The sequence below is a fragment of the Geospiza fortis genome, unplaced genomic scaffold (genome assembly GCF_000277835.1).
Source record: "Geospiza fortis unplaced genomic scaffold, GeoFor_1.0 scaffold858, whole genome shotgun sequence".
Classification (NCBI taxonomy): Eukaryota; Metazoa; Chordata; class Aves; order Passeriformes; family Thraupidae; genus Geospiza; species Geospiza fortis.
The window spans coordinates 25723-38352 of NW_005054631.1; the positions used below are offsets into that span (position 1 = coordinate 25723).

Sequence of the window (12630 nt, forward strand, 5' to 3'; positions counted from 1 at the left end):
CATTGAAAATCCAGCCCGAGGTACTTAATAGACTTGTTTTGGTGGTGCCTTCACTCACCACCTGAGAATTCCTTGGAAAAAAATTATCACAGTTCCTTCTTTGGGGAGTGGGAAGATCTGGTGGTGGTTCTTGGGACTTTGCAGAGAATCTTACATTACTCATCTGCTCTTGGTGCTTGTCTCTCAGTAGCTGAAGGTTTGTGCTTTTATCTATGACTCTTGAATAAATAAATAAAGGAATAAAAACTATCTCCTACCTCTGCTTTTTATGTCACAGATCCTTCAGTGAGGTCCACAGCTCACAAATGGCATCAGGCAGCTCAGATACCAAAATCCTCTGATTCCTCACAGAGTGGGACGCTTGCCTCTTCCTCTTCATCTCAAATCTCATATAAGCAGACTGCTTGACTTTATATATCTGTTCTCTAAATTTGTACCACAAACAGTGATCCAAAATACAACTTCCAAAAAACAAATCCTTCACTAACAAAATTTCAATTTTCAGAAATAAACAGCCAGAAGTGCACTTGCTTAAAATTATTTCTAGAAAGAGCTAAATCGTGTATCTAGGATCCATAGCACTGATTTAGAAAGTTTAGATCATCTACCACTCCAAAAAATGGCTGGAATAATTTGATTTCTTTGAAAGGCAAATAGTAATATTTCCTTACTTGAAGAAAAAGGAGAAGATGCTCAGTTTAGTTGAAATGTATCTCTAGGACACACACTTCTAGAACTCTTAACTAATTTTTGTAGGAATTTAGGAAAGCATGGGATGTGCATACCAGGAAGCCCCTTTGTAATCAACAGTTGCATTTTTGATGTCCTACTTGTTTTCGTTTGTGTTTTCCTCAACTTTGCACAGGATGCCATTACACCCTACAAGGAAATCCTCCAGATGTACTGGGAGAAAGTGACAGGCTTTGTGAACGCCCGCTGTGATGGGCTGGAGCCCTGGCAGCTCATTGGGTTGACTTTTTCTTCCACACTTGCAAGTGTGTGGCTGCATGGCTTCCTCTGCCAGCCCGAGAGTAAGTATTGGACATTTTCTTTCCTTTCAGGGAAGGGAGGTGGCCCTGATCTGTTCGTGGGCAGTGGAAGGAAAGAGGGTGGAACAAGGCCAAACTCTTGTTAAAACAGACTGTGAAAAATGTGTATTTTATGATTGGCTTTTCACAAATATTCAAATGAATGTTATATGTGTTGTGTTAGAAAGTTATGCTGTATTAATTTTCTTAAGTAGTGTGAATTTAAATATAGTTTTAGGATATAACATAATGTTAAAATAGAAACTGTGCTATGTAAGATACTTTTTTAAAGAGAGGACTTGCACCAGATATCAGCCACAGGACGCCTGAATCTGTCAGAGAAAGAGAATTTATTGCTCTATTATTGAGTTCTTCCTGCCTCTCTCAGCCCTGAAGACTCAGTCAGGATTCAGAGGAAGAAGCTGACACTGCCCAGACAGAATCCTGTGTTTGAATGGAATTTATGCATCATGGATGAGGTGTAGGAATATGCAACAGGCTGTTGCTTTTAAGGGTTAACCTCAGTTAATGTGGGTCCTTTTTTAGGCTTATTTTGCCCAGAAAGAGGTACCCTGACTGTCTGTAACTCTTTGTTTCTATTGTCTCATATTGTCGTAATCCAAATTGTCCAAATTTTTATTACTCTAATTATATTGCTATTTTTATAACCATTTTATAACTATTCAGCTTTTGAAATTTTAAAAACAAGTTACTGGCGTTTTTCACAAGACTTTCTGCTGTCACCAAATATTTACCAAATTCTTCTGAATCAAGGTTAAGGCCTGTCTGGTAAATGAAGCTCCCCCATTCTGTCAGAGGGTGCATGGAATGTGCTTCTGTCTCCTTCCCTTTCCCTTCCCTCCCTTTTTCCTTTGGCTAAACCATGTGCTTGTCACAACACACTCTTCTTGCCCAAACCCTGGGGGGATTTATGGAGAGCTGGCTTCCTGTGAACTTAGTCACTGCTGCAGAGTGTCTGGATAACTCCTGCTCGTTACCCTTCCTGCTGTGGGGAGGAGATGTGGTCTTGATTCCATGCTGGGGGCACATTTCAACCTCAAAATGTTCAAGATACAACTGCATGTGATAGTGTGAAGAAATTTTCTTCTTGTGATTTTTTTTTTAATGTATTTCCGGAGTATCTTCCTGTTTTGAGTGGTTTCTGGTACTGGCAGCTCTACAGTGGAGCTGAGTTCTGCAGAACTGCAGTTTTCTCTGGTGGTGTGATGGCCTGAGGTCACTGCCATGCCCTCAGAGGTGCATTTCCGTTCCCACAGGCCTTGGGGTTGCACTCTGGTGGCAGCTTGTTAAAAACAGCCAAGTTTTTAACCTGATGTCTCCTTCTGTGTCTCTTTCTGAGGCAGCCCTTTCTGAAGCAGCTGGAATGTCTGTAAGGAACAAATTGCTATGAAACTTCTGTTCCTGGCTAGTATTTGTACTGTTACACAATGTATTTTAAGTATGGGCTGGCTCTTAGGAGATCTGATTAGACTGACAGAATTTTTCAGGAGTTGGCAGTCTTTTCTTGCTGTGAAATTAATGGATGGAACAGTGTGCACACTGAGCTGTGCAGCAGAAATGTCATTACCAGGGCACTAACAAGTGTTTACTACAGAATGTGCCAATTAGTGTCCTTGGTAGCTTTCCAGATTGTATTTATGAAGTGAAATGTGTATGAAGTGTAGATAAAATTGCAAAGTCTTCAAATGGTCGATTTTTAAACTTTTAGTTATTTTTTGGTTTGTCCTGTAAGTGCTGGTGTGCAGGTAGGACTGGGAAGGCATTTTTGGTGGCTGTAAAGCATCTGTGTCATCCTGATTTCATTCCTGCATTTGGAGCTACCCAAGGAGTTTTCCAGTGCTTGTCATCAGTGGCTTCTCTCATTTGAGTCTCTGTGCTGTGGTGGAATTTCTGCTGTTGCCTCTGTCCATCCCCTTTCCCTGAGTCACCTCCCAGTGCATCAGGCAGGGCAGATCCATTGTCACCAATGTCCCTGTTCCCTCCTTTGGTCTGGGAGCCTGTTTCACGCTGCTCAGTGGTTTTGTTTTTAAGTAACTATTCTGCTTTTTAGAGGCAGGAAATGGTAATAATTCCTTACTTTTAGCAAACCCTGAAATCCCTCTTTTTCTTATAAAATCCACATGTGGGTGTGAATTCCCATGCAAGTAAGAAACAAATAACTGATTCCTGCCGTCCAGATGTTTCCATGGCATGGTCCATCCATGAAAACCTTGCTCTTGGATCCACTCATCTGTCTCCCCCTGTGTTATTTCAGCTTGGATCAGGAATGCTGAGCCTGGATCACGAGCTGCATCAGAAGTTTCTATTTTGTCTTTTTGTTTCTTATGTTCCTTTCTGCTTTTTGTCTTTCAGGTTTGACATCCCGAACTAAAAAACAGTTCTTTAAACTGCTGAGAAAAATGCCATTTGTTGGGGCTATAGTAAGTATTTGAACAAGTATTACAGGACTATTCCTGGTTCTTTTTTCAGCTTTTTTGGAGAATATACAGTTCTGTGCATCTTTGTTGTCATGTCACTGTGATCATAATGACCCAGGACATACATCTGGAATGTCTTCTGCTGCCTCCTGGTTTAATGACAGATGTAATTTCTACGCAATCTTTATGTCATAGCATCACTTCCATAACAAGGGGGTTCCACCTCTTTTTAACTTTTGAGCTATTTTATATTAATATAAACTCAATAATGAGTGAATTCTTCAGTAACATTTTAGATTTTAAGAAAATTATTTTAATTCTGGAAGTAGGTTCAGGATTGAACTGGAATTATTCTTCTGGAGCAGTGTGGAGTGTGAGACAGCAATTGTCACATGGACAGCAATTCCACATTGTTGTGCAGTGTGTATTTATTTTAATCAAGCAGCTGGCCATGATTTCTTCAAGGCTCAGATAACTATTAGCAAAAGTTAGCAGAAGGATATCAGCACTTTGTGTAATCATTAAAACGACTCGGGAGCTCTAGTGTTTGGGAGCTGGTTTTTTGTTTGTTTGTTTGTGGTTTTGCTTTGTTTTAGTTTTTTTGGGGGGAGGGGTTTCTGGGGTATTTTTGTGATTTCGTTTTTTCTTTTTTGTTTTTGGTTTTTTGGGGGTTTTGGGGTTTTTTTTAGGTTTTTTTAGGGGTTTTTTGAGGTTTTTTTTTTTTAATTTTTGAGGGTTTTTTAAAATTTTTTGAGGGTTTTAAAAAATTTTTTTGAGGATTTTTTTGGGGGGGTTGTTTTGTTTTGGTTTAGTTTTTTATTATTTTGTTTGTTGTTTTCTTTTTTTTTCCCTCATAAAAAGTTGAAACCACAACTGTCAGCATGTTTTAGCAGGTTAAGGACTGGGGCTGTAGAAATGCGCAGCTGGGTTTATTTCACCTCGTAAACCACGGCATCACACTCGATTGCACTTCCTGCTGCTTGCTGTGCTGGTGTATTTACACCCTGATTCCAGAGGTCACATCTCTTCCAGGCAACTTGATCCAAAGAGTAGCACAGAGGAATTTTATTTGTGGGGCTCCCAGATGAAGGGAGGAATGATGAATCTGACTCCATGTTCTCAGAGGGCTAATTTATTATTTTATGATGCTGTGTTATATTAAAGAATGCTATACTAAACTATACTAAAGAATACAGAAAGGATACAGACAGTAGGTGAAAAGGATAATAATGAAAACTTGTGACTCCTTCCAGAGTCCTGACACAGCTTGGCACTGATTGGCCAATGAGTCAAAATAATTCACATGAAACCAATGAAACAATCTCCAAACACATTCCACATGTGAGCAAAACACAGGAGGAGCAAATGAGATAAGAATTTGTTTTCCTTTTTCTCTGAGGCTTCTCTGCTTCCCAGTAGAAAATCCTGGGCCAAGGGATTTTTCAGAAAATATGAGTGACACAGAAGAATTTTTTTTCTTTTGCTGTGGAGACAGAAGGAGTTCTCCAGTTTCTCCCACATCCCTCTGGAAGGAACTAAATCCCTTCCCTGGCCTGTTCAGTGCCCCCGCTTTCACCTCCTAACCTGAGTAGCCCTTGATCAAGTAAATTCTTTTCTGCTGGTTTCTTGCCTGCCTGTTAGAAAAGGACACTTGATACAATCCCTGTTGTGTCCAGACTTCCCTTCCCAGGGCTGACCCTGCTCCCCTGTGCCAGAGCACTCCTGCTGTCTCCTATCTGTGTCCTCTTCCTGCTCTCTGGTAGGTTGATTCCTGATAACTTATCAGGTGCTCACAAGAGGCCTTGACTTTGAGGCATTCCAATGTCCAAAAGTCAACATCCCAACACCTGTGTTGCCTGGAAGAAGGATCTTTACTTTGGAATGTGTTGAGAGAAGAAATCTGGGGCTTCCTGAGTGCAGGGTGTGGGTGGGAAGAAAGAAAATCTTTCTGTATTGATTCTTTATTGAGATTTCTTTATTGTGTCTCTGTTTTTGTGAGTTTCTAAGCTGTGTGTGTGGGGGTAGAGGAGGCAATGTACAAACCAATGCGCCTGAAGACCACTACAAATTAATAACTGTGACTTGAAAAGGTTTGCTGGATAAAAAATGCATTTTTTTCCTTGAGTTTTATTTCCCTAAGCACTAAGGAAAGGAGTCAAAGCTCCCAGTGGGGCAGTTCCTGTCTGCTCCATCAGCACCTCAGATACAGGCAGCAGGTCCTGTCTTGCACACTCTCAACAATTATATAGAGTTTGACCAGTGCCATAGTTTGATAGGCTTTTTTCTTGCTTTTTAGATTCAAAAGAAGATTGATGAAGCCTTGAATGATGTCACTTCCAGTTTATCCTTCCTGAAAGATGAAAGGGAATATATCAAAGCACTGCCAGAACAAGGCATGAGCCAGCCTGAAGTGCTGCAGAAGATGAAAGAGTACAGCTCAAAAGGTGAGTCTGTGCTGCAGCAGACACCACACATGACACTTCCTCTCCTAAATGAGTCCCAGTGACTCCTGCTCATGATTTCAGATTAAATATTTTGTCCCCTTGCAAGTTTTTGTCTGTTTTTCTTCTGGATGTGACTGAGATTCATGAGTTCTAATGCTTTACATTGAAATTCTGTTCCTTCCACAAGAATTCTGAGCTCATGGGGAGATGGGAGAGCTGAGGAGAGGAGAAATATGAAGGAAGTTCTCTTTTTGGATTGCATTTCTGAGCAGCTGCCTTGGTGTTTGACTTTTACCAGAAATGTGAACCCCCAGAAAATACTCACAATCAAAGAAAGCAATTTCCAAGTAGGATTGGTAGGGAATTTCCAAGACTGTGACCTCAGTTAAGAGAGACAATGGTTTGTGCCTTGAAAAAGCCTTTTAAGGAAGAGTGATGATGATGTTCTCCTGGCTTGAGTCCACACAAGCAGGGTCTGACACTTCATCTGAGTTGCCTCTCTCCTGTTTACATGTTCCCCCTGATCTGTGTGCCTGTTACTCCTAATGAGCAAATCTGGGTGACTTCCTGTCCAGGGGAGAAGATACAACTGCCCTCCTCCTATCCTAAATTTGAGAAATGCCTTGAGCTAGAACAGTGCATCTGCTCCAAATTCAGAAACACACAATTTCATGATCCAGTATCCTGGAACAACTTCCTTCTTTTCTCCTGCTGTGTATTGCTAACGTTGTTTCTGTCTTGTGTTTTCTCTTAAATTTTTGTTTCCTTCCTTCACTGGGTTCTTTTTTATTTTCTAAAGTCCTCCCTATTTTTGCCTCCCACCCCTTTGGAAGTTGCCTGGAAGTCCCAGTTTAGTGAAATTTAATCGAAGTGCCAGCACTGTGGATTTTAGCAGTACAAACTTGGCTTTTCCATCTCTTCCCAGCTCCCTGTGGTGGTGGGTGCTCTTTGAAAGTGGCTTTAATTTAGTGTCCAGTTGGTTGAACAGCAGTTTGGGGAGACTGCTGGGGATTAAGTGGATTATTTATTAATATAACTGCTAGCTCCAGCTACATGTTGGTTATGTGCTGACTCTTTAGTCATCATTTACTTGCTAAGTTCACACAGTGCCAGGGGCTCAGCTTCACACACAGCTGTCCCTGGGCCACAAAACTCAGGGAAATCTCAAAAGCTGAGTCCTCCTCTGTGGAACTGAGGGGATTTTCCATGTGCTTTTCCACCCTGGCTGGGAATGGCTGAGTTTGTGAGCAGTGTGCCCTTCCCTGTCTTGCAGGAGATGTACGCTGGCAGGATGGGAAAGTCTCAGGGACTGTGTACAGTGGTGAAGAGAAACTCACCCACCTGCTGGTCAAGGTAAGGTGCAAGCAGCCCAACTTTGCATTTTCAGGGTGACCAGAAACCCCTCAGAGCTGTTCCAGCATCCCAAAGTAAACAGGGAAGATATAAACTTAAGTCTGGGAAGAGGAATTAGTGGCAATTTGGGCAGTGTGACTCTGGCCAGGTAACTGTCCCTGTGAAAGCACCTTGTAGAGATAACTGGGATCTAATCAGATGAGGTGTTGAGTGAGAAAATAATTAGTAATTACAGGTAAGCTGGAGACTGGTACTGGAACAGCTTTCACTGTTTTGAGCAGAACTAAGCTCCTCTTAGTTTGAGCAAAAGAGAAGTTTTGGGAAATGTGTTTTTGAGCAGTGCAGCACTGAATCACTGTCACAGTGTGCAAGTGCAGTGGAGCACTTAGACAATGGAGCACTGGCAGGCTTCAGTGGTGTTTCTGTGAGGTCTGTTTACCTGCTCAGGAACTCCTCCCTTTGAGAAGGCTGCAAAATAACCTAAACAGCCTAAAGGTTTGTTTTCAAGTACATCTCCTTGCAGAGTTGTTTTGCTAGAAAGGGAAGTCTGGCCCTCTTGTTCCTGGGAACAGTTTTTGTTGCAGGCTCTGTTTGGTGGCTCCTATTGCTCTTTTCTTCCTCATGTTGACATTTTCTGTGCCACTTTTGGAGAAACAAAGCTCAGAGCAGCCTTTCTGGAGGGCCTGGGCTTGGATCACTTTGTGGAAACATTCCCTTTGTTTGTGCTGATTATTCACTGGTTTGTTTTGCTGTATTTTATTGAACATTCCCTGCAGTTGCTTTTTGATCTGGCCTGCAGGAGGTTGGGGCTGGCCTGTTCCAGCTTTGTATCCTCTTGAGTCCACAGTTGTGGAATGAGCAGAAATACTGGTTTCCACAGCCACCTTCCTTGTGGTGTGGGTGGGCATTTGTGCTTTACTGCCTGCTTCAGAACCCCCTCTTAACAATAAACTTGAGAACAAGTTCTGCTAAGTCACTTTTTTTGCCTGATTTGTGTAAATCAATTGCAGGATGTATCTTGTGTTCTTTAAAAACAGCAAAATTATTAGATCTGTCCTTAACAACAAGAGATATTGCTGTGCTGTAGAATCCACTGCAGAGGTCTGAATGCCTTAGAAAAACATTTATTTTTTTTTCTTTATTTTACTCCTCAGCTTCCCAGCTTGTGGCATTTACTTGCAGGAGCAGTTAAGTCCTGTAATATTCTTAGGGTAAAATACAGCTAATTTGCTTCTAGAGTGCACATGGGGAGTTCTTAAAGCCTCATCTGCAAGTCTAACTTTCTGTCTTTGTTTTCTGAAGGTGTATGAAGAGTTTGCCTGGAGTAATCCTCTCCATCCAGATATATTCCCTGGTCTGAGGAAGATGGAAGCAGAAGTAGTGAGGATTGCCTGCACACTCTTCCACGGGGGCCCCAAATCTTGTGGTGCTGTAAGTAACCTGAACATTTTGGGTATTTTTGACTTGGATCAGTGCAAATGCACCTTGTGCTCTCCAGGTGAGCATGAGGGTAAGCTCATTCTGGTGTGTTCCATGCCAGCTGTGTGGAGGTTGCTTAATTCCTCTTCTTGAGAGAGACAATTTCACTCAGAGAAACAGTTTTCTAAACATGACCATTTACTTCAGCTCTTTTTCCCCCCACTCTTAAGTGACACAGGCTTGATGGCAGTTGGAAAGGAGAACTGGTGTAATGCAGCCTGGCTGGATGTCAGTGGAGAACTGTGAACAGAGAAGTGTCACTCTGAGAAGCTCCCCTCAGTTTTAGTCTCTGAGCTGGAGATCTGTGAGCCTGCCAGATTGCTGAGCTCCAGGGCAAGGCCAGCTGGCTGGCTGGCTACCCACCAACAAGCAGGCATGGCATGGATTGTCAGCTGTCCAGCTGGAAAGCTGCATTTCCAGGCTCGTGTGGCCTTCCTGTGCAAACCAGTTGTACAGTCTTGATAAAATTCCCAGCAAGAGTCCAAGTGTTTGTTCTTAAGCTGATGGAGGGCAGGGTTGGCACAAGGGCTTACCAACTGAACTGGCCTTGAGTGGGCACTCCCTGTCAGCTGGAGGGTTCCTTGTGGTGAGGAGCTGAGTACTAGAGCAGCTTTGCAGAAGGTGTAGTTGGGATCAGACTCCCAGTGGGACTGAGGATGAGCTCAGCTGTGTGGGAGTGCAAGATGTGATTGCGTTTGAGAGGAGGAGGAGGTGACACCCTCTGACCTGACTTTTCTTCTCAGGACTGTGTTCCTTGTACCACCTTCAGCTTGTGAAAAAAGCCAGTCTCGTGGTTTTAAAATTTTAAAAGTTTCATAGTAATAAAATGGTTATAAAAAGAGTAATATAATTAGAGTAATAAAAATTTGAACAATTGAGATTAGGACAATATGAGACAATAAAAACAAAGAGTTACAGACAGTCCAGGTACCTTTTCTGGGCAAAATAAGCCCAAAAAAGGACCCACATTAACAGAGGATTAACCCTTAAAAACAACAGCCTGTTGCATATTCATACACCTCATCCATGATGCATAAATTCCGTTCAAATACAGGATTCTGTCTCGTCAGCTTCTTCCTCTGAATCCTGATGGCATTTTCAGGGCTGAGCAAGGCAGGAAGAAGTTAATTTCTCCTGATAATGGAGCAATAAATTCCCTTTCTCTGGAAGATTTAGGTGTCCTGTGGCTGCTATGTCATTCCTTTCTTTAAAAAAATATCCCATATAGATAGTTTTTATTTCAACATAATGTTATAACCTAAAACCATATTTAACACACAACTTAAGAAAATTAATACAGCATCACTTTCTAACATAACACATACAATATTCATTTGAATATTTGCAAAAAGCCAATCATGAAATACACATTTTTCACAAGCTTTAGAGGAGGAATGTGCCTTTTTGGTTATAAAAACCATTTCACCTCACCTCAGCTGCTTCCTGGCTTGCAGAGCTGTGATTATCCCCGTAGTGGGGCAGGGGGTGGGCATGAAGCTGTTGGGACTGGTTTCTGTCAGCAGTTGGGACATCAGCTGGCACAGCAGGCAGAGAGCTGTGTGCCCCTGCTGGGTGCTTGGGGAACTTTGCTTGCTGAAGCCTGCACGGGGAACCTTGGGTTTTGTTATGTAAAACACGATGTAAAGGTGCCAGCCTTGGCCTTGGCTGCTCTCCCGCTGAAATGGAAAAGTGGGATTGCCTAAGAGAAGGTCAGAACAGGTAAAAAACTGCATAACCAAAGTAAGACCTCCATGAATATACTCTGGGGAATGCTGCTTTTCCTTCTGTCCTCCTCTCCCTCCTGAGGATGGTGCCACACAGCAAAGGGCAGGCACAGCCTGCTGTGAGGTTCTGTCCTGGCTGCTTGAACAGCCCCATTGGCAGGGAGAAGGGGAGGGCTGGCAAGTTGACCAGCCAGAAACAGAAGATTAATTGCACCCCTGTAATTCCCATGTCTGAGTGAGTGTTTCCAGTGGACTTCTTGTCTTCCCCCCCACTGCTCTTCCTGACTCTGAAGTATCCAGAGTTTTGTATTTGCAGGGTGCCCCGTGGCAGGAAGGAATGATGAATCTGACTCCATGTTCTCAGAAGGCTAATTTATTATTTTAAGATACTCTATAATATTAAAGAATACTATAGTAAACTATACTGAAGAATACAGAAAGGATACTTAGAGAAGGCTAAAAAGATAATAATGAAAATTTGTGACTCTTTCCAGAGTCCTGAGACAGCTTGGCCCCAGCAGACACCAATGAAACAATCACCTGTGGGTAAACAATCTCCAAACACATTCCACATGAGCACAACACAAGAGAAGCAAACGAGATAATATTGTTTTCCTTTTTCTCTGAGACTTCTCAGCTTCCCAGGAGAAAAATCCTGGGCAAAGGGATTTTTCAGAAAATATGACAGTGACACCCAGAGTTGCTGATCACTGATGGAGAGATGTGTGTGGATATATGGAGGTCACATGCTCTTTAAGTAGTTGGGCTCAAAGACTTCTCTTATTTTCTTTTCTTCTCCCCAGAACTGAATTAACATTTCAGAATAATTTCTGGAGGCTTGGACAGTTGCAAACTCAATTAAAAAGAGGATTTTTTTCAAACTGATGATTTGCTTTCTGTCTTGGGAAGGCTCTGCTGCAGCTGGTGGCTCAGTGCTGCAGTTATACTTCTAGAGCTGATGAGACTGTAAAGCAGAGAGGTTTTAATGCTAAACCAGGGGAAGTGCAAAGAGTTATCTTTAAACTGTTCAAGAGGGGCTGCTGGCTCATTCTACTGACAAGGCCTCTGGGTTTACTTGATTCAACTTTTGCAGTGCTGAACTTTAGAACAACTGCTTTTTTCCCCCCTGAACTTCCTCATTGCCACCTCTGAGAGGTAAAGTGTCATAGTGCCAGGCCCCTGTCCACTGGATTTCCTAACCTGATTTAGAAGCAGGGACTGCTTGGCCAATTTGTTGGTGTTGGTATTGGTCCCTGAAGGTGGTGGAACTCATGGGTGCTTCTGCAGAGGGTGTCTGCATCTGTGCTGTATGGAAAGCACCTAAAAGTTTCTGTCTGGACTTCTCAGTGAGGCAATTTCACTTCCTTTGTGCTTGATTTCCATAGCACGTTCAGAACAGCACTTTGTGGCAGTAACACTGCTGCTCAGCCTGGCAGAAGCTGCCCAGTGACACCTCCATGCTGTTGCCAAGGTTTTCAGCAGCCTGGGATCTCTGTGTGGTCCTGCCCTCTGTCATGTGGACACCTCCCTCAGTAGGATCTCTGGGGAGCTTCCTGTTTGAAAGTTTTTGGTGTGTTTCATAAAACACTGTCTTTTTTACTCTTCTGAATGTTCAATCAGACAAGCAGCTTGTGTTATTTACAGGAGTTGCCTTTAGCTGAGCCATGTGGGCTGTAATTCTCCTTTTGTTGACATGGCCATAAAAGCTCTAACAGTGCCCTGGTGGTTGGGGAGGTTCAGACATGCCTTTGTCTTGAATTGCTCTGGGAGATGCTTCAAGTTTTTAAGCAGTTTTAAAAGTAATAATTTTCAGCAGTGGATGGCTGTTTCCTATTTCTCACTAATTACTACTATTGTTCTTACTTTAATTGTGTTATGAAGAGCAAAGAGACAGGGATCAGTGAGTTGGGGCGCCTGGAAGATTCTAATCACATTCCTGCAATGATTTGGAAGGACTAATTAAGCTCAGCACATAGAAGAGGAACAGGGGAGTTTGTTCTTGTCTGATGTGTTCATGTTCACAAGGTGCTTTGTTTTGCAGTGTTGGCTCTGTGGATTTCCCCTGTAATTTGAGGAGAAATCAGCACTTTTATGCAAGCTGCAGTATTTTTGTTTTTAAGTAGCTTTTTGAACTTTTCAAAGAAAGGGCAGCTTTGAAGTGTAG

At 42.5% G+C, this 12630-nt stretch overlaps 1 protein-coding gene across 1 annotated transcript in view; it reads left to right on the plus strand.

Annotated features, from left to right (window-relative positions):
• Window positions 1-870: 870 nt before the first annotated feature.
• The window catches only part of SGPL1 (sphingosine-1-phosphate lyase 1), a 23590-nt gene continuing 11830 nt past the window's right edge, over window positions 871-12630 (plus strand). The window contains exons 1-5 of the mRNA XM_031064798.1: window positions 871-1031; window positions 3402-3469; window positions 5763-5910; window positions 7184-7263; window positions 8566-8694. Coding sequence (XP_030920658.1) covers window positions 899-1031; window positions 3402-3469; window positions 5763-5910; window positions 7184-7263; window positions 8566-8694 — 558 coding nt within the window. The 5' untranslated portion in view covers window positions 871-898. The remainder of the gene's footprint in view (window positions 1032-3401; window positions 3470-5762; window positions 5911-7183; window positions 7264-8565; window positions 8695-12630) is intronic.